Source organism: Polistes fuscatus, unplaced genomic scaffold (assembly GCF_010416935.1).
Source record: "Polistes fuscatus isolate 324 unplaced genomic scaffold, CU_Pfus_HIC Scaffold2, whole genome shotgun sequence".
Taxonomy (NCBI): Eukaryota; Metazoa; Arthropoda; class Insecta; order Hymenoptera; family Vespidae; genus Polistes; species Polistes fuscatus.
In genome coordinates this window covers 10,188,529-10,215,482 of record NW_025113096.1, presented here as the reverse complement: position 1 = coordinate 10,215,482, position 26,954 = coordinate 10,188,529, and the positions used below count along the sequence as shown (strand labels likewise).

The 26,954-nt window shown below is 29.9% G+C and overlaps 1 protein-coding gene across 4 annotated transcripts in view; it reads right to left on the bottom strand.

The window, feature by feature from the left end:
- LOC122517085 overlaps positions 1 to 26,954 on the bottom strand; it is a 108,787-nt gene that overhangs the window by 36,026 nt on the left and 45,807 nt on the right. For all 4 annotated transcript variants that reach the window (XM_043635426.1, XM_043635425.1, XM_043635427.1 and 1 more), the window contains exons 3-4: positions 4,480 to 4,925; positions 2,963 to 3,194 (exon numbers count right to left, since the gene is read on the bottom strand). In XM_043635426.1, the coding sequence (XP_043491361.1) occupies positions 2,963 to 3,194; positions 4,480 to 4,925 (678 nt within the window). The remainder of the gene's footprint in view (positions 1 to 2,962; positions 3,195 to 4,479; positions 4,926 to 26,954) is intronic.

Here is a 26,954-nt window from a genome sequence, read left to right as displayed (position 1 = left end):
TTTAACGAATCTTCGTGACGATATTTATAAGGTGCGCGAGGTAGCAAAAGCAGCTTACCATTCGCTACATTCGATCGAGATTCTTAAGCATCGGCGCTACTATTTTCGTAGACAGAAGATTTCATGCATTTTGAAAGAGAGTGAGAGAGAGAGAGAGAGAGAGGGAGAGAGAACTCGTACAAGACTTCTCGACCCTGACTCAAATTCGAACGAGATCTAGATGCCCTCGTACAAGCTCGATCCGGTGCATCTTGAGCTTCGTGTAACGGTTTCCAAAATATCACTACGACTAATGAGATTTTCTCAAATCTGTGCTGTCTCTTGGTACATCTACTATTCGAAAATGAAGTAGAAAAGAATAATGAAGAAAAAGAAAAAAAGAAAGAAAGATATTCGTAATGAATGCAATTTTGAAGAAGAGATATAAAGAGATAGAGGGTAATTATATTCTCGAGAATTTTCTCCTCCTCGTCATTATTATCATTTAATTTTCTGAGAAAGTAGGGGACTTTACCATCGCTTCTCTCCTATAATTCCTTAACATGGGATAAAGTTTTTTATCGAAAGAATTAGAAAACAAGACGACCATCTTCTTTTCTCTTTTTTTTTATTTTATTTTCTTTTTATCTTAACTCTCTTCTTCTTCTTCTTCTTCTGCTTCTGCTTCTTTTATTTTTTATTGTTTTCTTCCTTTTTTCTTTTCATTTCTTTTTTCATGCGGCTCTCGCTGCTTCGAGAAGATAAAATACCGATTTAACTTTGCGAATCGAAATTTTCTCTTTAAAGCTATTTTTCGAGACCGAGACACTTAAATTCATATCGAAGACTTACGAACTCTACATTAGGAAACTTTAAAGGAAACTTTCCAACTATCTTTTCTTGTTTCAGCATAAATTTACAGGTCATAGGGGAGCGTTTGAATCAAATACAGAGATTGAAACAATGAAGATTTTCGAAATAATAAATGATCTTTTATCTATATCATATAATATGATTAATATATCATTAATAATATCGTTTTTATTTATCTAGTTGTTTATATGGAAAATTAAATATTTTGAAATTCGACGTTAAATTTTATAATTGGACAATTTAATTATTTACAAAAATCGACCACTTTTTATTTGGTCATGCACGACATTTATTTCATGAGAAAAAGGAAGATATTTCTTGTTCGACAAGATATAACAGTGTCGTCTATAGTTTTTCGATAAATCGCTTTGTTATCGGAACATTCACACTGTCTCGATCGGACCGTACGGAATCGAATGTTACAATGATTTATGATTTCACTGAGTCTACTGAAAAATTTATCCTTTTTTCTTCAGGAATAACTCGAATTGAAGAATTTGTCACGATAACGAACGTAAGGGTAGTAATCTATTTCAATGAAAGGGCAAGTAGAATTTTTTTCTTTTTATATTTTATAAATTCGAACATCTGAAAATGATAAATTAGATCAAAATGTTGGAAATATGCATGGAATTCGTGAGTGGGTCGGATAAAAATTTCAAACGAAGACAATTTATTTAAACGTCGTCGTACGCTCGTATATACGCATCTATGAATCACCGAGTAGATTTTCTTTTTTCGAAGTTACGTCGAGCTCGAAATATCCAGAGTTTACGTTGAATTTGTGTTTTACCGTTGCACGAATGATTAACAGCTCAACTGGAGAACGTTAAACGATTTGTAACAATATTTTACTTTGTGTTCGTTATTTCGTCAAAAGCACGAAAATAAAAAGAACAATGACAGTTTTCTTTATCATTCTATCCATCGTTTAGATTATCATATGAGCATGAAGATTTTTAGCATTTTATTTGGATATCAAATATAAGACAAATATGAAATGTTCCTTGGTTCGTTGGATGTTTAACGATCATTAAAAAGATAAATAGAGAAAAGGGTAGAGAATTTTCAGCTGGGATGAAAAGTATTATTTTAGTATAAGCTAATTCCAAAGTTTTATTACTAGTCACTTGTTATTAATGTCATGAATAACAAAGTTGCTTGATGAAACTGGTTCCTTTAATTCAGCCATACTTAACACGCGGTCTCCGGCAAGCCCGAAACATCCAGTCATGAATTTACCATTTTTTTTTTAATAGTCAAACGTGATTGACCTGTATAATAGAATCCCATACCATAATTCTCTTACATTGAGGACCGATCGCTTCTTTAAACAATACCAAACATCACAAGGATTATATTAATGTTTAAATACACCTATTGTTTTACATCTCCTATGATTTTCGTCCACTTTTTTTCTCATCGATTTTTAAAATATTTTGTTCAACTGGCGCCAATGTGTAACTCGCGAAGGGAAAAGATCAAGTACCTTTGCTCTAACTTATGTTCTATAAATTCCTACGTTTTCTTCAAACACGATTAATCTTTCAATAGGAAATTAAATAAAATAGCACTCCGATTCTCTGGAATCTTTCAACTTCCTGTAAGGTTATTTTCAAAGTAGACAACATAAAAGTATACGAAGATTCAGAGAAATCTAAGATCAAAGGTTCGTCCCTCGACGAAAGAGGGTAAGAGTAAGTTTGTCTTTTGAACACGTTTGTTCCTTTTTTAGCACATTATCGATGTTCCTTCAGTCGCTAGCACGGTACTAAACTGAAATCGAGATAGTCCGCTCGGCTGAACGCAATCGTATAGAAAGCGAATCGTAAAACGATTTTCCTACTATGTTTTTATGTAGATGATACTTCTCCAGCTCGATTGTCTTTAGAAACTTTTAACATTTCAAACAAGTTGCGTAATCGAAAATAGGGGACCGGGAAAGAATCTCTTTAATTTCTTATTTAATGCAATTTCTTCGAGAATAATAATATTATTTTTTCCGAAGTTTTACTTTCTTTTTCTTCTTTTTCTCCTTCTTCATTTTTTTTCTTTTTTATTTCTTTATTTTTGGGGAGGGTGGATATTTTATTTGTTTAGTTCAACTTACCTTCGAGAACTCGAATACATTCCGTATGATTTAGATAATGATTAGGATAATTAGGACTGTAGAATTCTCTTTTAGTTTCATCGCCGATTAAGAATTTCTCGCAATTGTCCGCGGCGTTTCTCATTTTACGACGTCGAAATGTGTCATCCTTCGACGATGATAACATCGGCGTGCTTGTTGTCCTGAAAGATACTTTTGCTGATACTCTTGGACTCTCTGTAGTTGGGACTATCTGTAGAAATGAAAAGAAAGAACAATTTATTGCTAACTATTTTGATTTAATACAAAGAGGTACTTGTGTACTTAGAATTTATGAGACAAATTTACTCTACATTTATATTAATCTATTAATTCATTAATTGACTTGATCACTAAATTGGCTAGTGCTTTGAACAGAGTCTTTCATAATAAATCAAAAATCGAGAGTCCCTCCAGTGTGTTTTTACCATTTAATTACATAAAATCTATCGAATAGATGAACTTGCAATCTACAAATGTACAAATGTCAGTTCATTAATTAAACTCCAATGGGAGGAAGCTGTGGGCGATAGGTAGGTATATCGATAGTGTTAAATTATAGATATTGTCATGAGTTTGCCTTATTGCTAATAGATATGGCTCGAAATTGTCGAGCCTCAGGTGGTATCTGGATATATAATATTATGTATATATATTGTAGATATGCATATATGTTATACAATATCTATTATGTATTGTCAAGTGATTGGTTTAATCAAAGATATTAGAGTTTACTCGAGATTTCTGAAATTCACATTTTTCTTTTTTGAAATATTTTCAACATTGTACATGAATCTTACATATCACGTTATAACTTGGAAAGACTCGTGACTAGTTTTCTTTTCTTCGATATTATTTTTTGAATTTTTGAACTAGTCGAGAAACAATAAAGAATGGCCTACGGCACACGTGTAGCTAAGTTACTTCAATAGTTTACATATATGTAGCTTTATTTACACAAATAAAAGTCATTCGATAAGCGTTTTTAGATTTACGAGAATAGTACACTCGATATCGACTTTCAAGATCTTCTTCAACTATTTGATTTTTCAATCGCGTTTGAACGTTTTATGGAAATGGCAAAATTTTCCTTGCGAACTCTCGACTCGAACGAATTGAAACTTTACCATTTATTCTCTCATCGATCATTTATTCTTATTTTCGTACCTTGTATAATTAATTTAACGAGAAGACTATTTATATTTATATTATAAAATTTATTTCAACCTCATTCGTCATAATATTACAATAAATTAGTTAAAAGAAATTATATTATTTATAAAATACGATTGCACGATATTCGCGAGAATATTAAAACAATTTTTCAATATCATTTATTACAATCTAACAATTAATTGAGCAGATCCATAAAAATATTTTCATGTGCAAATAAATACTATCTTTTAATGAATATTTAATAAATCTACTAACGTCATCGTTCCTCTCATACATTTAATATTAATTTATTACATTGCATTAAATGTAAAAAGTTTACTTACGTTAGTCATCGTAGAAATGACTGACACGTTTCTCGAAACGTTTGACGTTCCTTCCGGTGATATTATGGAAATGTTAAAATTTTTGGATGGTTCGATAAAAGCAGGTTGCTCGAGACGATTTCTCAAGAACGGAAACGAGCTCGACTCGTTCGAAAGATAATTTCGGATAGTCGTTTGTGTCTTTTCCGAATTTTCCTTCGGCATCACCCTCGAGGATCCATGAACCAATCCAAATATCCGGGAATTATCGACGTTGCTCCTGGGTGTCGTTTGAAAAATCCTTTGGAGAGTCCTTTCGGAGGACGATGAGATCGATGTCGAAGACGAGGACATCGATGAAGATGATGACAAGACGGAACGTGACGATCTACTTGTAATCCTTTGTACGTTAACGTAAAAAATGGAATCCTTTTTATCCTGCGTCGACTCTGCGGATGCTCCAGCAACTGAAACATTTCAAAAGTTATTTTATAAAAACCGGTTGCTCTTTGTTATTCATAGTTTGTTAGATTAGATTTGGACTAAAAACTATTAATGTTTTTATATGAGTAATAATTTTTTGCCTGCTATTCGATTATGAAAATCAAATATTTAAATTCTGTAGATGGAAAATCATTCGATTTTTTTTTTTCTTTATGCCTCTCATTTTTCTTTATCATATTATTCACTTTATCGTTAGATTAGATTTTTTGTCTTTTTTCTAATAGTTTTCTATTCGCAGTGTTTCACAGCAACACGCATACTGTAAATCTAATTTTGCGTATGGCCGACGTACAAGCGAATTGAATTGCAGCCGATTTTCAGGGAAATTTGCTCGTACGTGGGCAACGCGCGGGCTCGCTCATGGGCAACCTCGTATTTTTTGTTAGAAAACTTTTTTTCCGATAATGAGAATTCTACAAAATTTATTTTTTCCTATTTTGAAAGATTTCAATTTTATCGTGAATATTTGTAAATGTATGATTTATAAGTTTTCTTAATTTTCATTCTTAAAACTTATTCCATCCAGTTGCAATTTTATTTCGAGCAAAAAGTTTCACACCATCGAACAGCTTGTAGACGAGTGATAATTCTTCAAAAAGTTACCTATGCGTGTTCAAAATCGACATCGCGTTCGATACGAACTTTTACGTCTCTTTCACTATCGCTTTGGGGATACACAGAGTATAAAAGAAAAAGGAAAAACAAAACAATTCTCTACTGTCGAACCGATGAAAGTTTTGTCAGTACATTTGTCTCACTATTGTTGGTTTTGCTTGGGGTGATAAAAGTTACTGATGGAAAGACAAATATATTTCGAGTTAAGCGAAACATAAAGAAGTATTGGTCATTGAAAATATGATTTATTGTGCCTTTAATTTTTTCTTAATTATCAATTTTGATACCATTCGCTCAAATGACTTGAGCAAAAAAGAAAGTTGTTTTGATATTTTCCTGATGATTTTCATTTTCTGTTTGTTTTTCGATTAATTCAGATACTATTTATTATTTTGTCAATATTATTTCGTAAAACATATATCGAGCTCGCATTCATTGAATATTTCGTATACTCATGAAATATTTCCAGTAAAATGAATACGCACGTACACGACTTTTAAGGGTTTATTCCCATTCAACTAGTTAAATTTTAATGCACTTTTTCGTTAATAGACTTTTATTGATCACCATTTTTCGTTCTTTGGTTATGTTTGTTGAATTCTTTCTATTGAGGCAAGACAATTCTATTCGATTATTACGCTTTAATCAAAGAGTTATAAAACGTCAAGATTACTCTTTCAAAATGAAACTTTTCTGCTTTAATATTACAAACAATCGTTTTCGAATATCAAGGTTTATTTTTTGTCCTCTAAAAATATTGCATTCCTGGCAGTAATTAGCAAGAGCAGTTTCATACTTATACCGGAAACTATTCAAACTTTTCGTCATAAATCCTCGTCACGTTACTTCAAAGTCTATTACGAAAGTTTGATCATACTTATTCGACAGCTTTCATTTTCGCAATAAATATTATTCTTACGCAAAATACTTTATTTAGAAATAAACATGATATAAATGTCTTTGTTTTTATCGGAAGAAATAAAATAATTTATTTTTATTTTCTTAAAAAGAATTATTAAGAAATTAATTGTAAAAATATGTATGTATATAGAATAAAAATAAAAATCAGGTCGCATTTCTCATTTCTGATGAAATACGTATATAAAATATGTGTACATAATAAAAACAACAATCAGATCATATTTCTCATTTTTTAAAACTTTATTTAATATTCGGAGGCGACGATTCATCGTTTAAGTCTATAAAAAGATTGCTTTCTTCAATTTCGCTTCGAATAGTCTTTGATGTCAAGGATCTTTTTAAGAGTCAAATGAAACGTGAAGAGAAAAAGAAAATGACTAAGAAGATGGAGTAAAAGTAGAAGGGAGTTAAGAACATTGGTAAAGACGAGAGGAAAGACTCGTCTCGAACTTTTGAATTGGAGCCTTATGAAAGTTTCCTCTTCAATTTTAGCTTATGCTCCTTTCGTGTTCGGTAGGTGAACCATTTTTAGCGAGGTGTTCACTCGGAGAAAGAAGAAAAAGATAAAGAAGAAAAACTATCGAAAGCAAACTTTCGAGATCTTAATTTCTTTAGACAATTGAACATATTTTAATTATGAATGGCGGTAATATGAATAATCGTGTTGTCGAATTATCCAAAAGTAATTATTTGAAATCTTTTCAATGAAAATACGATGATATTTTTGTGAGAAAAATATGAACGCTTTTTTGTTTCAATTTAAAATAATAATTAACGGTATCAAATTGCGTAGAAAAATTGTTAGATTTCTTTTACCCTTATATTGATTTTCTTACGAAAGAAGTTCGTGATGGAGTGGTTCGGGTAGCACAGTCATGATTCTAAATTCGGTGCATTATTTTCTGATTGTGGGTAAGAAGAAGAAATAGATATTCTCGAGAACTCAGACAGTAAATGGCTATTTCACTTGAGATGCAAGTCATGTTTAGATAGCTAGTTTCCAAGGCCACTAACGATACCAAAGATTTACATTCGTATTCCAGAAACAAATCAAATCTCGGTGTGGCTAGACATTTGAATTTCACTTGCATTAGTTATTACCTAGTCTTGTATCTCTCTCATTCTCTCTTTCTTTCTCTCCTTTAATTTTCCCTTGCTCGTTAGTAACGTTAATAATATTACTTCTTCGGTCAATCCTTTCGGTACTTTCGAAAAAAAATTTTTCCATCCTTTAACACTTTTGCAAAAGTATGACTCTTCCATATAAAGTGGAACTATATGAAAATTATTCTTATTTGACATTTTACTTTATTTGATCATGTAATTTCTTTATAAAGTATATTTTCTTTTATTTGTTTATATCCTTTAAGTTTTCATTAAAACTTTTGTAATTTATTTGGACAATTTTTAACTTTGAAAAACATAACTGCGATAAATGTTTTACGTGTCATGCTTTCGAATTGGTTATACATTTTGCGAAAGAAAAAAAAAGATGACTTACAAAATACGTTTTCGATCCATTGAAACTAATTGATCGAATGCTTTAAATTACACACCTATTTGTTTCATTGAAAAGGTATAAAACAAATCGTGTCACACCGTAGGCTATTTCGCATCTATCATTTTCATGTTGGCTGTACCAACACGTCCATTCATTGCTAGGGCTTTTACCCATCTGTCAATCTAACGTAATTCCATTTTCTCTTAACGCTCTTTTTCTTCTATTTCAATTATTTCTTTATTTTCTTCGCACGTAGTTGCACTTTCATTGAGGTATCGGGAGAACAATTCGAGGATCGATCGATAGTAATTGCAAAGTTACCAAGTTACAAAACTAAAGAACATTTTTTGTTGGAAAAACTAAAATTTTCTTTCTATTTATCTTAATAAAAAATGGTAACAAAAAAAATGGTAGATAGATATAATTGGTTCTATTTAATTTTAATAAAAATTCTTTTCACCGTTTTTGTAAAGTATTATAAAAACTTCCATACGAAAAATGCGAAGTAAAGTAGATTTTTACGTTTGATCTTTCCCATAGAAATTACTGCTTTTATTACCATAATTATAATTATTTTTACTATTGTATTATATTATAATATCATTAATATCATTATTCTAATAAAATATAAGCATGATTGTGTGTAATTAGGATAAGTTTCCAGAGATTAATATTAATTTCATAACGATCACACCTTTTTTTTCCACAAATTAATTTTTTCAAGTTTTTCCTAATTATACATATTAAATTAAACTAAAAACATCGCAAGTTTAATATATCAAAAAATATTAAAAGAAATTATTAATTATATTCAATGATTCAACAGTGTAACATTTATGTCAAGCTTTTTATTCAACAAAGAACAAAAGTTTCAAGATTCAACAAATTTACTCTCTTCCACTTTATTATTTCGATTAATTCATTAGAAACATTCGTAAAACGAGAAACTTACGATATTGTACGGAAAAAAAATAAGTTACTATACTCAGCTGTGTCTTCTTGTCGTCTTTGGGTTGAAAGATTTCTTGTCTCGACAATTTTTCAAATAAGAAATAGAACGTTTTGAAATGGAGAGATAAAAGGACAAAATAAAAGAAAAGACTAGAAAAACTGACGTTAAAAGTTTTTACGCAGAATGAAAAGAGATAGCAAGATCATAGGCGTTGAATTATATTTTACGAAATTATGAAATTAGTCATTTGAATGTAAGTAAATACGTTTAAAAATATAATACGACTAATTTTGTTAACAGGGAACGAATTAAAAAGAAAAATTATAGCAAAAGGATTCGAAGTACGTTAATTATGAAAGTTTCATCATTCAAAGGTTAAGATAAAAACATAATTTATCTAGGTTTAGCCAAAAGTTACTAACTAACACCATTTATCGTAATCTGAGCTATTGTTCGTCAGATAAATTTGTAATGGAAAAAATCAGGTTCGGAAATCATGGATTAAAAGTCATATGGTTTATTCGACGTTTCAGAACACTCGTGAAAATTATTTCTCTTATCTCTTTATAATATTGAAGAAAAAATTATTCCAGCATCGAAAATAAAATAATGAAATAAATTGTAGTTTTGTGGTCCGTCCAGTTTTGAATGCTATTTGTTCGACAGGCTGTTGCAGTCAGGTCGTTGATAGAAGTTCGCCAAAATGTGAAAGAGTAACCTGCTCACGTCAAGAGAAACACCGATGATGAATCGGAAAACTTTCTTAGCGGATAACCTACAGAATATTGAGGTGCCTGTCCACATACATATTGACATAATCCCTAACTTTAGGAAACAGACACGTATATAGTCGTATTCGATGAACAAATGTAGAAGTTCTCAAAAAAGAAAGACCATTTCTCTTAAACTTTTACTGAAATATTATTGATAACGATTTTTGTATTTAATCAACGCCTTTGAATCATAATACTGATTATTAATTATTTTATTCTCAATTTAATAATTTTTATAAATATTAGAAAAAAATTCGTTAATTATTGTCAATGATTATTTTAAATTTAGATTTATATATAAATTTTCCTTATTATAATACTAATTCGAATCTGTCTATTTTTAATCTTACATTGAGTGTTATTTGATATTAATTGTTGGTTATTTATTCATTTTTTTGAAGTGAGAAATATAACAATAAGAAGGTAGTTTCATTTTACTACTGTTTCAGTAGAAATAAATCAATAATACAAATTTTAAATATAGAAATAGAAGATAAGTAAGCCAAAATGTATAAATAAATTGACTAATGTCAATATAAGTTATGTCTGATCATTTAACGTTTCGAATACGTCGAACAGTTTATGATACTCTTTCATGCGGAAAAAGATCGTCCAAAAGTAAAGCAATATTTGGCGTTCCTCCATATCACGATTATTTGTTTGCGAGCCTCGCTTTCTGGTCGTTGTAGCAAACTTTCGAATCTTACGAATCGAGTTTTCTTATAACTCCTTCCGTGCTAAAACACATATAATACATAACACTTGTCTTTTTTCTTTCAGAAATTTCAACCATGATATAATATTAAACAATAGCTATCGTTTTGTGCATTAACAGGATTTCTCCTTACACCTTTACATTATTTTTATTATTGTGTGGTTAGTTGAATCTAATATTTATTTTTTATCGTACCGTTGTGTTTTAAGCAGCAATTTTGGAATACGTCGACTATTGTTGTAAAATAAAATAAACAAGAAAAATTGTTGAATAAAATAAAATTGTAAATGCATATATATGCATCCTTTTAATTTATCCGTGCAATAATATAATATAATTGTGAGAAAAAGTGGAAAAGTTTTGAAAAAAAATAACAAAAAAATAATATAAAAACAATTTTTACTTGTTACCAAATAATAATTCATTAAGTAATAATCATTATAATTTGTTATCTATTTCTTCTATACAATAATCTTAATTATAAAATTTGTTTAATTTATTCTTACTAAAATCTAATACAAACATACAAACACGTATAAGCCCCATTATCAGTCGATAAAGAAATATCCGTCAAAGTTGTCAATAGGATGTTCGGAAATGTTTCAAACCTTTACCCGATTTGACAAGCATCAAACTGGAAAATAACGTTTATATAGGTTGAACAACAGGTTCTGGAAAAGGAAAAAAGATTAAAAAAAGAAAAAAAAAGGTATAAAGGACATGAAAAAAAAAAAGGAAGAAATTTATCTCGATGGAAATATCCAGTTGTGTACGTCGAATTCCCTCGTCGTTAGAACGACGACGGTAGTAGAATTTTTCTTACAGTGTATTCGTCATTGGTATATAGGAAGTATATATAAATGCGCATGCGCGTATATAACGCATACAACGTTCCAACATATTCTCGCGTGTGAGCATTCAACCCGTATACTCTCGCACTCAGCCTTAGATCCCATTGGTACGCATGAGAAATCCACGGAGAATTCCATTTTCTGTACTGTTCAGGAACCGAGTACCCTTCAGAATTGTCACCGTAAAAATCAAAAAAGAGAATAAGAGAGATAGGGAAAGAAAAAGATCAGACAATACAGGGCGTATCTCGAGCACACTCTTGATTGAGATCAAACAATGGATATCTGCGTATAAAAAAGGATCCCCCTCTGGAGTTCGTCCAGCTCCCTATTTTCATGAAATTTTCATATTACTGAAAGGCTTTGTTCTATGCTTTTCTTTGACTTCTATCTCATTTATTTTTATATTAAGATTTAATTATGATATACATAATTACTTTAAGTATATAATAAGCACGAATTATTTCCTTTTTTCTTTTCTTGGTTAATTATGAATAAATTTATGTAACATGAAATTAATAAATATCAACTTAAAAATACGAATTACAAATAAATTGAAAATTTTTCGAAGATTATATAGATTAATGTAATTGTTTTAAAAAAAATTTTCATTGGTTATTCAAAAGATAATTATATGATAGAACAAGATGTACGGTTCATTTAAGAAGAAAAAAATATAAACGGAAACAAATTTATTAAGGATTAAGAAACGTATTCATGCAATGTTTATTTAATTATTGTAAATATATAATTAGGAGAAAAAGAAATTATTTAAATAAAAAATTCAACATGCAACAGATAGAGAATAAATGTTTTGAAAATAAATATATATTTCGAAGAACAGACTGAAAAATTAGATGATTTATATATGTGTATGAAAATTATACGAACGAATAAACAATATTAACAATTTGTTTTCATTCGAATTTTAACAATGACAATTTAAGGATGAGAAGGATACAAGTTTGATACGAAACGCAGTTTGAGTTTCAAGAGACAATAAATCGGTCCGATATTACGCTTTGGTATTCATGTTCTCCTAGGTTGAATCATAAACTAAGTGCAACGATAACCACGGATAAAAGAGTATTTCAATTTATGAGAATTTTATTAAATGAAATTAGCTCCCGTGTTTCGCGGAATTTTCTCTAGTTACATGAATCTAAAAGAGTGGATTTTTGCCATTAGAAGTAACATTGTAGTCTTTATTTCGAGCGTAAATTTTACATTTTTTAACTTAAAAAGTAGATCAAACGAAACATAAGATACTATTTTTATTAATCCTTCGTGTTTGAATTTTGTATTATTATTTTGGATATATGTTTTAGATTGGTATAAAAATGAAGTAAATTTACAATTACAATATATAATTTATTAATACTGAGATAATAAATATAATATAATAACATATACCCATGTAATAATACGTTTTCGATAAATCAATTTATTTTCTTCATAGAAATATAAGGTAAACAAATTAAGAAAATTAATTAATATCACGTATTATGACAATGATAAAATATCATAATATGAAAAAAGTTTTAATGGCAGGATCTCTTCTTCCTTACTCGTACTCATAAATTTTCCTTTAATAATTGAACAATCGAGGGGGGGTTAAAGTAAGTAAACGTACCTAAACAGAAAAAGATCAAACGACTTGTTGGCGAAAAAAATGATATATGCGTTCTACGAGCGTGCATAGAAAAGCGCTCCGCTCGGTTAACGTTCGGTTGCACGATCCCACATACAAAAAAAAAAAAAAAAAAAACGAAAAAACCCTAGAAAAGGTCCGATTTCTTATCGATGCGAAAAAAACGATCAAATGGGGGACAATTTATAGCAAGGGAACTTTGCTAGTGAAGCTCGTGTGTCTTGCTACAGGCTTTTCGTCTCTCCTGTCATAAATCTCGACAGAACATCATTACTCACGCTTCAGGTCAATGGCAAACCTTTCCTTTTCTTCAATTTCCTCTTCCTTTTTCCTCAAACAGAAATTCAGAGAGAAGGTTGTTCCTCGAACGGTTAAGTAACTTCCTCTCCCCTTGTCCTTCCTGAATCGTAAAGTTCACTTTTCATTAACTTCCTTTAGTAGATTTAGCAAGGAGAAATCTTTTAGGAAAATTCATGTTTTATTATTAAAAACAAAAATTAGCATATCCTTAATGAAAATGCAATACTGAAAATCTCATTAAATCCAGAACTATTTTTTTTGTTATATATAATTAAATCTATCTCACGTAAATGAAGATTTCTGTGTTTTTGATTTTCATTTGCTTATGCTAATCAAAGTGCGTGTCTGCAGTTAATTAAACATAAATTAATATTAATATGTTGGATATTGGCTGAGGATTCAAAATTATTATAAAAAGTATTATAAAACTATTATAAATAGTTTTTAAATATTAGAACCATTTTTACAGTAAGTAACATTTAAGGAAAATTTTAAAAGTAAATATGGATTTTTTTATCGGAGATAAGATCCTAAATTATTATTCATTCGTGGAGAATTTCTCAAACAACTGACTAATAAGTTCGAATTAATTTGTTCTGGTTTTTTTTTTTTTTTGAATGATCGATCATTGTCTTTTTCTGATAACCTTTTTGCAAAGAACACATAGTTTTGAATTGATTCATCAAATTTTCTAGATAATAACGGATCCTTCCTGTATACTAAGGCATATATCCAGCAAATTTAAGAATATCTGTTTGCTGACATCCAACGGGTATATAAGGTTCGTCTCAAAAAACGTGCTATATGTCGAAAGTTTTTTGACGTTTAGTGTATGCATATAGCAACCTAAGAAATCGTAAATATGAAAACTTTAAGATTCCTATACTATAATATTAAATTTACGAAGGATTTATGTATACCTATTTATATCGTAATTAGTCTTTACCAAAAATTAGAATTTTTATGATTAAATGTAGATGATACTCAAGTTGGTATTGGCTTAAATAATAAATAAGTAAATAAATATTTATAAATATATAATTATAGCGTAAATATGAAATAATAAAAAGCAATTAACACCTAATGCACAAAACGTGATATCTTTCAAGCCGATTTAAAATAAATTGAATTAAGAAACAAATCAAATCTTTATGCGATATTCCTGCTTTGTTCTTCGAAATGCGAAAGTATCTACAATTGTAAAGGATAAAATTTTCCAAAGTAGAAAGAATACGGAAAGATAAAATATTTCTTTCTTTAGCCAGTTCGGTTATGCTCGGGTGAGAATTTGTCCAAGTTTCTCCTCGATCCCTTTTCCCTTCTCCTTTCAAAGTTCCAACTGTAAAGTCAGAGATTCAGCGGAAATCGGTAACAACTTCGCAGACCGTAGGCAAAGTGGGAGGACATTTCCGTGAGGGTTCCCGGGCTCGAAGCCAGTATCCGTTGAAAGAGAGAGAGAGAGAGAGAGAGAGAAAGAGAAAGAGAATCGTAACATTAGATCTCTTCCGGTCTAACATCGATGGTGCTGCTGTTACCTAGCTCTGTTGGTCTATTCCTAGTAGTAACATTCTTACTCTTAGCAAACTACTACAAACACTCGTCAAAACATTGTAATAGCACATATCTGTTTTACTTGGCTATTCTTGAAGTCATGGACCCACAACTATGGCCACACTCCTCCCTTCCCCATTTATAATCGCGAAATACGCGCGAATCATATTTTACTCCTTAACTATGATGACAATAGAAGTTAATGGGGATTTTTTTCCTTCTAAAGTAAATCGAAAATTTTAACGTACAATTTTTTTTTTAATATGAAACCGTTTCGGGAGGTTTTATAGTTTGGCAAAGTTACTTCTTAATTACAATTTATATAAACTCGATTCGATGTTAGTTTCGCGTTACTTGTGATAAATGTTTCTTCGATTATCGAGAATTTAATAAAAAATTGAAGAAATTTAAAAAATCAAGTTATTGCATTGGATTTTTTTCATTTTCTTTTCAAAATACGTTTGTTTCTAGAAAGCTAGAAAACAGTGTTTTCTGTCTCGTGTGATCGTGTGAACAGAAAGAAACTTTAGACAGATAACGGAGAGCGATTACTATTAGAAGTATGCGTATAAATATTTCGAGAATAGCTAAAGACGATTTCCTTAAAAGTAAAGCTAAGAAAAATGCTGTTCTTACTTTTTTGGTGTTGTATAGTATGAATATGAGTGCATGAAAATGTATGTGTATGTGTGCATGCGTGCTTATGGTGTACTTGACTGAAAATAGGTTGATCGTAGAACCCGTTACTCGCGAGAGTGCGAAGCGGGGATTCAAAAGAAAGGAAAAGTTAAGAAAAAAAACGCTGTAAAGAAATAACGACAGATGATAGAGGAAGATGACGCGTATATATTATTTTCATACAAACGATGACGCGTAGAAAAAAAACGCTGTAAAGAAATAACGACAGATGATAGAGGAAGATGACGCGTATATATTATTTTCATACAAACGATGACGCGTATTTTTTTTTATTTATTTATTATTTTTTTCTATTAATATAAAAAAATACAATCAATATTTTCTGTAAGAATTATTAGTAATTTCTGCTGACTTGATGCATCAACATATATTACTCTATTAGCATAACAAAATTATTAATTAACCAAATCTTATTTCTAAATCAGAATAGTAGAACCTTTTTAGTCTACATACTAAATTAGAGTTATCTTAACTTTTTTTTTAGGTCATTTTTTTATGAGATATCAAGGCAATCGTTATTTTGTTACATGAAATGTCTAACTTTTTTTCCTGGATTCCGATAAAGCATCAATTTCTATATACAAAAATATTATACTATGTAGGGCCTATATATATAAAATGAATAATTGCTGAGATATTCACAAATAAATTTTTATTATCACAAGTGTTCGAATTGTTCCCCATTACAATCAATGCAATTTCGTAATCTTCTTATTAAAGAACGTGTGACGTTTTCAAGCGTTTTTGCAGTTATTGCCGTACATGCATTATATAATATATATAATAAACCTATAATAAATCGTGTGTGTTTAAATTATTAAAAAATTGTTATAAATTGATCTATTACATCGTAACTTCTTATCATTCGGATGGATTAAATTGTTGTTTTTGTTAGGTGTTAATGTTGAAGTTCGATGAATCGATATATTTTTCTTCCGAATCGAAAACTTTTCATTATCAAATGTTTTTTTTTTTTTTTTTATGAAGTAATTAAGAAACCCGAAAAGTTTTTGAACACAGAGTAAAATGAAAGTCGTCAAGAAGTTTGAAACAAGGTTGGTCTTTTTAAGTTGGTATCGAGAAGTTGTGGGGGAGAGGAGAGGTGGAGGGGAGGAGAAAAGTTACTCTCGCTTAGAGTTTTTTAAAAGGGACGATCGCTTTAAAGCAAAGACTTTCCATCGATCGCAAAACTTTTTCAAGAGTTTTAAGAATATCTTGCCACGCGTTTAACTTTCTCTCGAATAAAAACCTCGCGATGAAAATCATCGTAATCTTTGTCGGTTGGGGGAACTGGGGTGGAAAACAAAAAGGAATAAAAAAAAAAGAAAATAAGGAAAAAGAAAAAGATAGACAAACACAAGAGGGAAAGCAACCGGGCGGACATATAAAAAAAAAAGAAAAAAGACCGGTAAACACAGAGAATGCAAATAGAGACAAACAAAAAGAGACATACAAAGATGGAAAGAGAAATAGACAATAAAATATTCCCCGTGGTCGTACCTAAAAAGAAAGGAGAAAACAGACAGACAGACAGATAGATAAACAAGATAAAAGAAGAGACTAGTATAGATGAAATCATCGAGCAAAACATATTTATTTGCTTCTTCCTTTTTTCACACTTTGATCCTACACCATAGTATCCAAGGAAAAACACAGAAGAAAAGGAAAAGAGAAAATGAAATAATATAATCCATCTAAGGAAATACTTTAAGCAAGCAACACTCTTTTTTTATTTTCTTTATTCAAAAAACACAAGTTAGATACTTTAAATGAATGTTTTTGTCATTTGTATTTCTAAAGTTTGAATTTTCTCTTTTCTTTCTGACATCGGCAGATCGTTTATAAAATTGTGATGAAGTCATTCACAGCTGACCGTTTATTTGTTATTCCATACAGAATCGAATAAGGTGTGTGATAAAAAGTAACAAATAAATTAACTTTTATTTTTGATTCTGACAATGATTCCAACAACGTGCGGTAATTCAATACGCATTGTTATTCGGAGTCGGATAAATAGCTTACATGGAGATAATTAAATGCAGATTGAAAAGCAACGAATAGAGTATACTCGTATGCGCGTGTTCTCATTGGTAACTACTACGCATACATAACATACATATACATACATAGGAGGTAATAGGTACAATCTAGCGTGTCTCTCTTGTGTGTCTTACGATCTCGTTAACGCTGATTTGGACATATCTCTTAAAAATATTTTTGAAGAAATCTAGGAAAATCAGAGGGAATGCACTAATGTTCCAGGTGTTATAAGACGATACGAACGAAATCCGGGTATTATATACAGTTCCCAGGAAAATTATTTATTATTAAATAGAGCCACAATGGGATTACAATCGTAAGGGGATTTATGATACCACTTAACAAGCGGTTGGCTGGTAGGTATTGTGATTTATGAAAATTTAACCAGTTTGCCCAAATGGAAATGCGATTCAGCTAGAAACGCGCTAAAGCCTGGTCGGAATTAATTAGTATCGTTTTTGGGGGACTTGGAAAAAAGGGGAAAATGTTTTTACATAGAAAATAAGAAAATTAAAACGATTCGCCAAACGCTTAATGGAAATGTAATTATACGATACAAAGAAAAATTTCTATTGAATTCGATCAAGGATTGATGGAAAATATTAAACGATTACGATTTATACGAAGTGAAATAATACAAATCATCATTTTTGCATAATATTTATGTAATCTTTATTATTTAACATTTTTAATCTGTCATGGTTATTAGATGAAGGATTTAACGGAGAGTAAGCTGCAAGATCAGTACTGATTTTGGAACATTGATCGCAAGCACGTTTGTCGTTGTTTGCACGCCATGAAAATTATGCTAATGCTAGCGTGGCCTACTGTGGCCGTGTTTTCCAGTCTGATAGCAAACATTTAACCAAAGAGAAATAGAGAGAGAGTGTGTGTGTGTGTGTGTGAGAGAGAGAGACCACGTTTTGTGAGCGTGCTAAATGTGCTAATGCGTGGCTAAAACAGCAAACGCAAGTACGATCATTAGACGCCTGTTTTTTTTATCGGATCATCCTATACATTATATATATATGCATATCCTTTTTGATATAATTACATATAGTCGTAATTTTGCGTTAAATTGAGGACGGCTAATAGATAATTGGAATTGTTAAGATATATATTTTATACTAATGATGATACTTTAAATAATTGATGATAATATAATAAGAAATTTTTTATCGTAAATAATTTGCATATTTACGCGTATAAGGATATTTATTACCGAACATAAAATACACGATACTCTTATAATGTATTCAAAATAAAATAATATAAGTATGTTATATAAAATTCTCCTAGGATCTATAATAAATAATAAAAAAAGCGGCTTAACTCTCACAGAATCGTATAGGAGAAGTATACCTAAACATTATTGTTTACTACTGATGTAATTATTCTTTTCTATTGGATCAATATTTTATAGTATCGATTTCAATAAATGTATGACCGTAGATAACCAACAGAAATATAAATTTATTTAATCGTTTGCATATGTAAATCGATAGGATTAATCCGATTTAATCGAGTGAGATATTACGTAGACATTTACGATCATTATTTTTATCTTTTTTTTTTACAATAGAAAGTTAGGAAAAGTTTGTATTGTAAAGTTTAAAAAAAGAAGGAAATATGGAAAGGAGAGTGGTCAATGGAAATGTTTATAAGAAAAGTGTAGAAAGTTGATGATACTTTCGAAGAAAATTATTGACAGTTCGAAAAGATATTACTTCCTAATATTATCGGTAATCGAGATATAAATCGATTTTTAGTAGTTTCACTCGACAAAAGTTCACTTAAATACGTTGGTATAAGTATACTTATTTACTACGTGTGTATACATTTATATAATAGATACTCTTATCTATGTTACAAACTTACAAACGAGTTGGTATTATAAGGGAAGGAGTGTAATTTACAATATTACACTTTTTAATGTTTATTTGTGCATAGAAAAGTACATACATACATACATACATACAACATACATGCATACTTACGTGCATAGGTAGATGCATCGATAACTCGTAAAATGGAGTCCTCATGCTTACGCGACCGATTATGCGAGAGCTAAGGGCGGAAGAAGAAGTTGCGCATCTATCTTAAAAGAAGAAGGGATTACCACGGGCTTACCGGCCATTATACTTACGACCGTTTTTATCCGTGAAAACTTTATCGAGCTTTCACGCTCTTCTTACCAAGTGGCATGAAAATCGTTCTCTGTTCTAACCGACGGGTTTTCGATCGATTTTTCAAATAAAAGAAAAGATACTAAGAGGAAAGAAGGGAAGAAGGCAAGCCGAACGTTTTTACGATTTTTTTTTTTACTCCACTAAAATTAGACCGTGCTGAGATAGGCAAAGCTCAACACTTTGTTCTTTTCCTTTTTTTTCCTTCTTCTTCTTCTTCTTCATTTTCTCTTTTTTACTAGAGAGCAGTCAACGATGAAACGAGACTCACTATAAGATCTCATTTTCTACATGGACGAATATCGAAACGTTGATATCTGGGAATACTCGTGTAACGAAAGAATTTGTCGGAGAAAAGGAAAAGAAAATATTTAATTCTTTCCACAAACATGAATGACTTTTTTGCATAATAGTTTTATTTCTACGAATTTAATATACGACCTTTTTAGATAAGGTATACCTTAAATGAGTATGTATTTACTTATATACTGTGAATTCCAAAAGTATTTGTATAATACATCTATTTTTAATTTAAAACAACCGTATTAAAAGCGTTATAAGATGTAAGAAAAGATCACCCAAATGTTACAAATATAATAATTATATTTTTTTGATTATATCTTACGTAGGATAAAAATATTCTTTCTAGATGAATTTTTTGATCATTGGAAAAAAAAAACATTATATTTATCTAATATATTCAAATATTTATTTTTCTACAATTAAATTTATATCAATAATAATCCTATACATAGGTTTTTACGTAGCAAGGATTTTAGAAGCTTTGCATTACAAGCAAATATAAATTATTAAACAGTTACAGTTGATAACGATTCGTTGTATAGATTTATTTTGAAGTAAATAATTAAATTTATATATATATATACTCCGACGTGAAATTTATTCTATCTATTGATTTTTCTTAATTCAATTTTATTCGTCATCTACGTTCTCCAGCTAGCTAGCTATAGCTACGAAAAAAAGGAATGACTTTACGAACTATTCAATTTGCTTTTGGTGTTGTAAATAAGAGCCGCGGCGCCGGCTCGTAGCCGTTATTCTCTCGTTCTCTCTTCGCGGTACGTTCTCCGATAAATCATCGAAGCTCTCAGTATTACTACGATATGAAGCTTGCGTTCATGCACGGCAAGTTGCACGTGTTCTGTTATACCGCATCTCTTGGGTGGTTCCATAGCATTAATTTTCAGCTGGCATCGTTAAATCTGGATTTAGGCTTGGACGTTCGATGTTGCACACCTGAGTGATGTTATTTGTTTTAATAGTCCTCTCTATCGCTAATATCTCATCAGAAAACACTTTTTTTTTATAATGCTGGATACGTAGATGTCGGAAAACATATTCAGATCGACCAATTGAAAATTCGTTCTATCGATATATTTATTCTTGTATAGTATGTATGTAAATATGTATGTATAAATGTATGTATGTTTTAAAAAAACCCAATTAGTCAAAATGTAATATTTCTTTTTTTTATCTCTAACTTCCTCTGCAATTTGTCCAAGGTTGACGTACGGTAGATTCGTATAGCAATGAATGTAGTTATATTTTATTAGTCCTCAAGCTTTGAGTTCTTTTAGACGCTCTCGCGTTTACAATTGATTACAATTTTGTAAATTTGAAAATTTATCAAAATTTTATTCTTTTTAATTTTATTTGAATTGAATAAGAGATAAGGATCGTGGGGATTTACTAAAGAATTTATTCGTTGCTACATTTTTTCTATCCTTTTCGGCTGTATTACAAAACATTAATTTGCTTTATTTTTGTTTTCTGGATTCAACCGCATTGGCTTCTGAACAACTAATCTGATGAAAGGAGGTTAATTTAACTATATGTTTTAATTGACGTGATAAAATAGAGTGCGTAATTTTGCAAATTATGAACAAACTTTAAAACTATCTAATCAGTTAGCTATTATCGACGAATATACTCGTCATAGTTTCATTTTGACGATACAATATAGGCATACACTTTTCAATGAGATCACCACAGTTAACTTGCTTACTTATGGATAATTAAGTGGTTTATTTTATATGGAACACATTTATACACAAGCGTATATCTATAAGTCCTTTCATTCAGGATCTCATAAATATTCACTTTAGCGATCTTTTATAAAAGTTTTTCAATGATCATCTCAAAGCTTTAAAGCTCCAACTTAACGTTTTCATCGTGGTAACGATTATCAAAAACGATAAAGAAAGTAATTTTATCGTCGTACAAAGATAATGACCGTAGGCTGTTAGTTCTTGTATCGATAAAATATTGAACTTATTATAAATGAATAATACAGTTGTCGTTTCATCACTTTTAAAGAGTGATTAAATATTATATAAACCATACCTATATAAAAATAATTTTAATAAAAGGAAAGTCGCGAAATAAATGATTGAAAATTGACCTATTCTGTCATAGGGAGAACATAATTAAATATTCTTTTATGAGAATTTATAGCGAAAACGTTCGAGGAAATCGACGAATGGTGTCGTCTCGCGTTATTCGACATAAACTTTTCAGAAGATCGGTTCGCCCCAGAAAATATTCATCATTTTTCCGCTTTCACGGCAAAAAAAGAAGAAAAAAAAAAGAAAAAGAAAAAAAACGAACGAAGGAGGTGGAAATTCAATTTCCAGCGTAGAAACCACGACATCGCGATAAAAATTTCGTCGCGAAAGTAGGGAAGAAAGAGGGGGAGAGAGAGAGAGAGAGAGAATTTATGCGAAATATCTTGGTAGTAATAAATGTTACGATAATTTTCAAGCACAAGAAAACTACGTATGTAAGGTTAGAAGGCAAACAGAAAGAGAAAAATACAGATAAGCAGATTCAGAAAAGAAAATTTATTAATACTGGTAACTTGTGGAAAAAGATTTTTTCAATGGAAACTTAAGATTCGGTATAAAATAAAAATTTATTAATTGTTTAAAACGTAAAAAGACTTACATATCAATCGTAATAGATAATCTAATTATTCTTTCATCCACGTCAATTTATTAATGTTTTCATTCCTAATGACAAATGCAGTTGTAAAAATGATCGAATTCGAACATATCTATATTTTAGAATATTCTTTGTTTCATCTCTTTTATTGAAATATTTTTAAAATTAACAAAAACGTACGTTACAGTTGGCTGATAATTGAAACAAATATTTTCGAGGAATAAATAGATTTACGATAACTCAAAATTATCGATTTCGGATGACCATTATTGGGGATAACCCAAGAAAATGCGATTTTCGTTCTTGTATCTTTTTTATTTTGGTTTATATTCAACGATGGTATGCTGCGTGAGCACGAACGAAGGAGGGCAAACCAAGTATCTACATCGAACGTATTTTCTTTCCTAACGATCGATACACGTATATGTTACGTTTTATATGTTTATGTATATACTCGTATAAATATATATGTGTAAATATATTATATATATTTATACATATACATGTATGAGAAAAGAAGGAAGGGTTAGTATATCGTGAAAGGTTTGAAAATGAGAAGCTTTCGACGCTGACGAACGTTTTAATCTTCCGTGAGCTTCTATAGAACTGGACCGTCCACCGATGATATGGAAATTCGTCATACTTTATTCATACATCCTCCTATGAGTGTGTATACTTACTTATTCTGAAATATTATCGTTTCGCAAACTCGCTGAAATAACAGCAATAAGAAATTGGACAAATCGCATTGCGATACTCACTCCGATCATCGCGTGGAAATAATTATCAAAAAAAAATTGTATTTTTAATAACACGTTTCTTCTCTTTTTTCTCTTTTTCTTTTTTCACTTTCTTTTTTTCTTTCTTTCTTTCTTTCTTTCTTTCGCTCTATTTTGTTTATTTAATTCTAATACATTTCCTTTCTTTTTAACAAATGTCAAATACGTCGTTGGAATTTTATTCTTTCCATTTCGACGATATTCGCTGAAGTAAATGATTTCGTTTTATAAACGCAACTGAATTTGGCACAGCTGCTAGAGACGATTGGAAAAATTCTGTTGGAAAAATAGGAAAGAACGATAGAATAAATGTAAGTGGAAAATAATAAATGTTGAATGGTCTATGTAAAACCGGGCATGATTTTCAAAGAAAATATCTTTCAATTATTATAATATTTCATAATGCATGACAATTATTTTGGAGGTTCCTTCTTTTCTAAGTAGTTTTTATATTTTTCATATATTTTATATTTTATAATTTATAACACGTGATATTATATATAACAGAATAGAATAACGTTATAATGCACGTCGTATAAGATATTATGATAGAATATTTTCTTGTTATATATTGTCTTACCTGTTTCAGTATTGGGAATTATAAAATCATGTATTTAATCCTATAACACAGCAAAGCATGAACGTGAAGACTATAATGTAAAATTTGTTAACTAAAAAGTTAATCTAATATATATTGCGTGAAGAAAAAGGTAATAGGATTTAAAAGGTATATAATTCTCATTATAATGAAAGAATGAAAAGATGATCAAACAAAAGAGGTCGAACCTAGAGGATAAACAAGGATTATTTTACTATAATCTCTTATTTCAATGTATATGTTACCGGCAAAGTATGAAAAGCTGGCATACTATAGAATTTCATAGACTTAACTAAAGTTATATAGATATAATAACTAGACATTCTATAGAATGACAGATACTATTCAGACAAAGTATGAAAAAAGGTCCTGATAAGGCTATTATATAAATGATGTGCATTCCTCAAAAATACAAATATTATTCTGAAAAAATAATGAGAGACGTGATATTCGAAACGAATCGGAGATGTATTTCATACTTTGCCGGTTTCTCATTTGGCATTCTATAGAATGCCGGATTTCAAACTTTGCCGGTAACATATACAAAAAGATGTTTCAAATATCTTTCTTTCGTCTCTACACACGTTTCACAAATATTGTTATATAACAGAAATACGTACTTAATTTGTTTAATATTTTACGTTTTTTTATTACAGTTTGATAAAAATTTGTTTTTTGTTGCAATAATTTAAATAAAATAAAATTAATGTTATATAACAAATTTAAGAGGGCCAAGAAGAAAAACGTGAATGTTTAAAAGGGAACAGAAAAAGGGCAGTGCTCGTTGGAACGTAGTCATGTACACAATTGTGCTGAATACATTTAAAAATTCAATTATATTTTAGAACATTAGTTAGTATTTTTTTTAAAACCTTTTCTTTACTGAAACGAGATTTGAATAATGACACAATTTATCATTGTACAAAATAAATATGTAATAAAGAGAAATCGAGAATAAGTGAGAGAATTAATTGGAAAGATTTTATATCTTTTAATAATAAATTTATAAACTAAGAATAACGAAGAAATTACGTATTAGTCAGGGAATTGAAATAAAATAAAAAGAGGGTGACCTCCACGCGCGATAAAAGTGGAACTCGTATTATCGTGTGAATATTATTATCGTTATACATATACAGCCTTAGGAAAGTCATATAAATAACATTCAATAAAAGAATTTTTATAAAGGACAACGTGTCAGTCTAATGGTGAATTTCGAGGAGAACGGTACATTCTTCTTATACTCCGTGCATTTAGACTACAATATATATTTGTTTCAGTTAATTAATAATTATTTAAGATTTATCGGACACTCTTATACTTTTCTAATATTTTAGATGTTTATTTTAGATTGTTTCTATTTTAGAAGTTTTACTTCAACAACAACAACAAAGACCAAATTAAAGTTCGAAAAAGATTAATTATAACGGAATAAATTATTTGAATAAATAATATTGCGGATAGTTTTAAAATAAAACTATAATAAACTTTGAATGTGTTGTAAACGTAGTAGACATTTACTAGGGTTGAAATAAATTATGTATTTCTAATAATAAGAGATTTATCTGTCTCTTTCTCTTTCTGAAAGGTAAATCTCTTATGTGAACCACGTTTAAATGACGTCGCTCGACTATTAATATTTGTAAGTCCTTTTAAGCGACGTGACGAGACAATACAGAAAGGAACAAGAGTTGGCAAGTGCTAGAGATGTGAACATTAACGCGTGTCATCGTTGCGAATAAACGTGGCTAGATACATCCTATGCAAGATATAAGTCAAGCGTTATGTTTAAAGGGACAAGAATACGGACTAGACAAACCCGTTACGAACGTTGGGTTCACCCAGGGAAATCTGTCACTCACAGTTAGCCTCACCTAAGGGGAATTAAGAAAATCCAATCTCATTAAGAGAATCCTATTTTGTAAAATGAAATTACAAGGTAATAATAAATCCTACGTAGAATTATATTTTGCTTAAACAAACTTTGAGGATTACGTGAATTTAGATCTAACGTTATAATAGTAATATTATTTTGAAATTGTTAAATAAAAAAGTTCAATGGAATCGAATTATCAAGGAGACATAGAGAAAAGAAAAATGATGTGACGGAATTGTTTTCTTACCGAAGAAATAAAAAGTGTGAATAAAGTTAAGATTAGGGGAGAATTTCTTTTTTTTTTAAAATGACCGACAGAATGACAACCTTTTTTAACATACCGTGTTACATAATCCTTTGTAAATGCATATACGAATTCTTTTAAGAGTAGAAAATGAGTTCTCGGTAGGTGTAAAAGTGCCATCGTGAGTGGAAATTCATGAGATATTTGAGAAATCCTAGAAAGGGAGATTAGTAAGTTCTGGAAACTGCGAGCGGTGATCCACAAATGTCAGAGATGACATAATCTGGTAGTCCTCTTTTTATCTTTTTAACATTGTAGACCTAAAAGCTTTGCATTATGTAACAGTGAAAGAAAACATTTTAAAACAAGAAAAGTAAAACAAAGGATAAATAATTTTTTATTTGATTTGATATACAAATTTATTAAATATATTGTTTTCCTATTTTCGACGAGTATGAAACAAGTCGTATTAATTATTTAATACTAATTATTTATTATTTTTGAGTATCATAATATTAAACGTAATGCTTCGCAATTAACAACACGATTAGATCATTTTATTTTTTATAATCATGACTACTCGTTATGTGTTTTCATGCATGATTTTTATTTCCTTTTGCAGGTCGATAAATTTTCTCTCGTTAATGTACAAGCATTAACTTTTAATGCGTCCGAATGTATTCTACCAATATGTAGAAACTTTGATACGCTTTGTGAATATACATAATTAAATGATAAAGAACGTTTTGTAGAGAGATTTGTTATGTTCATTTATATAA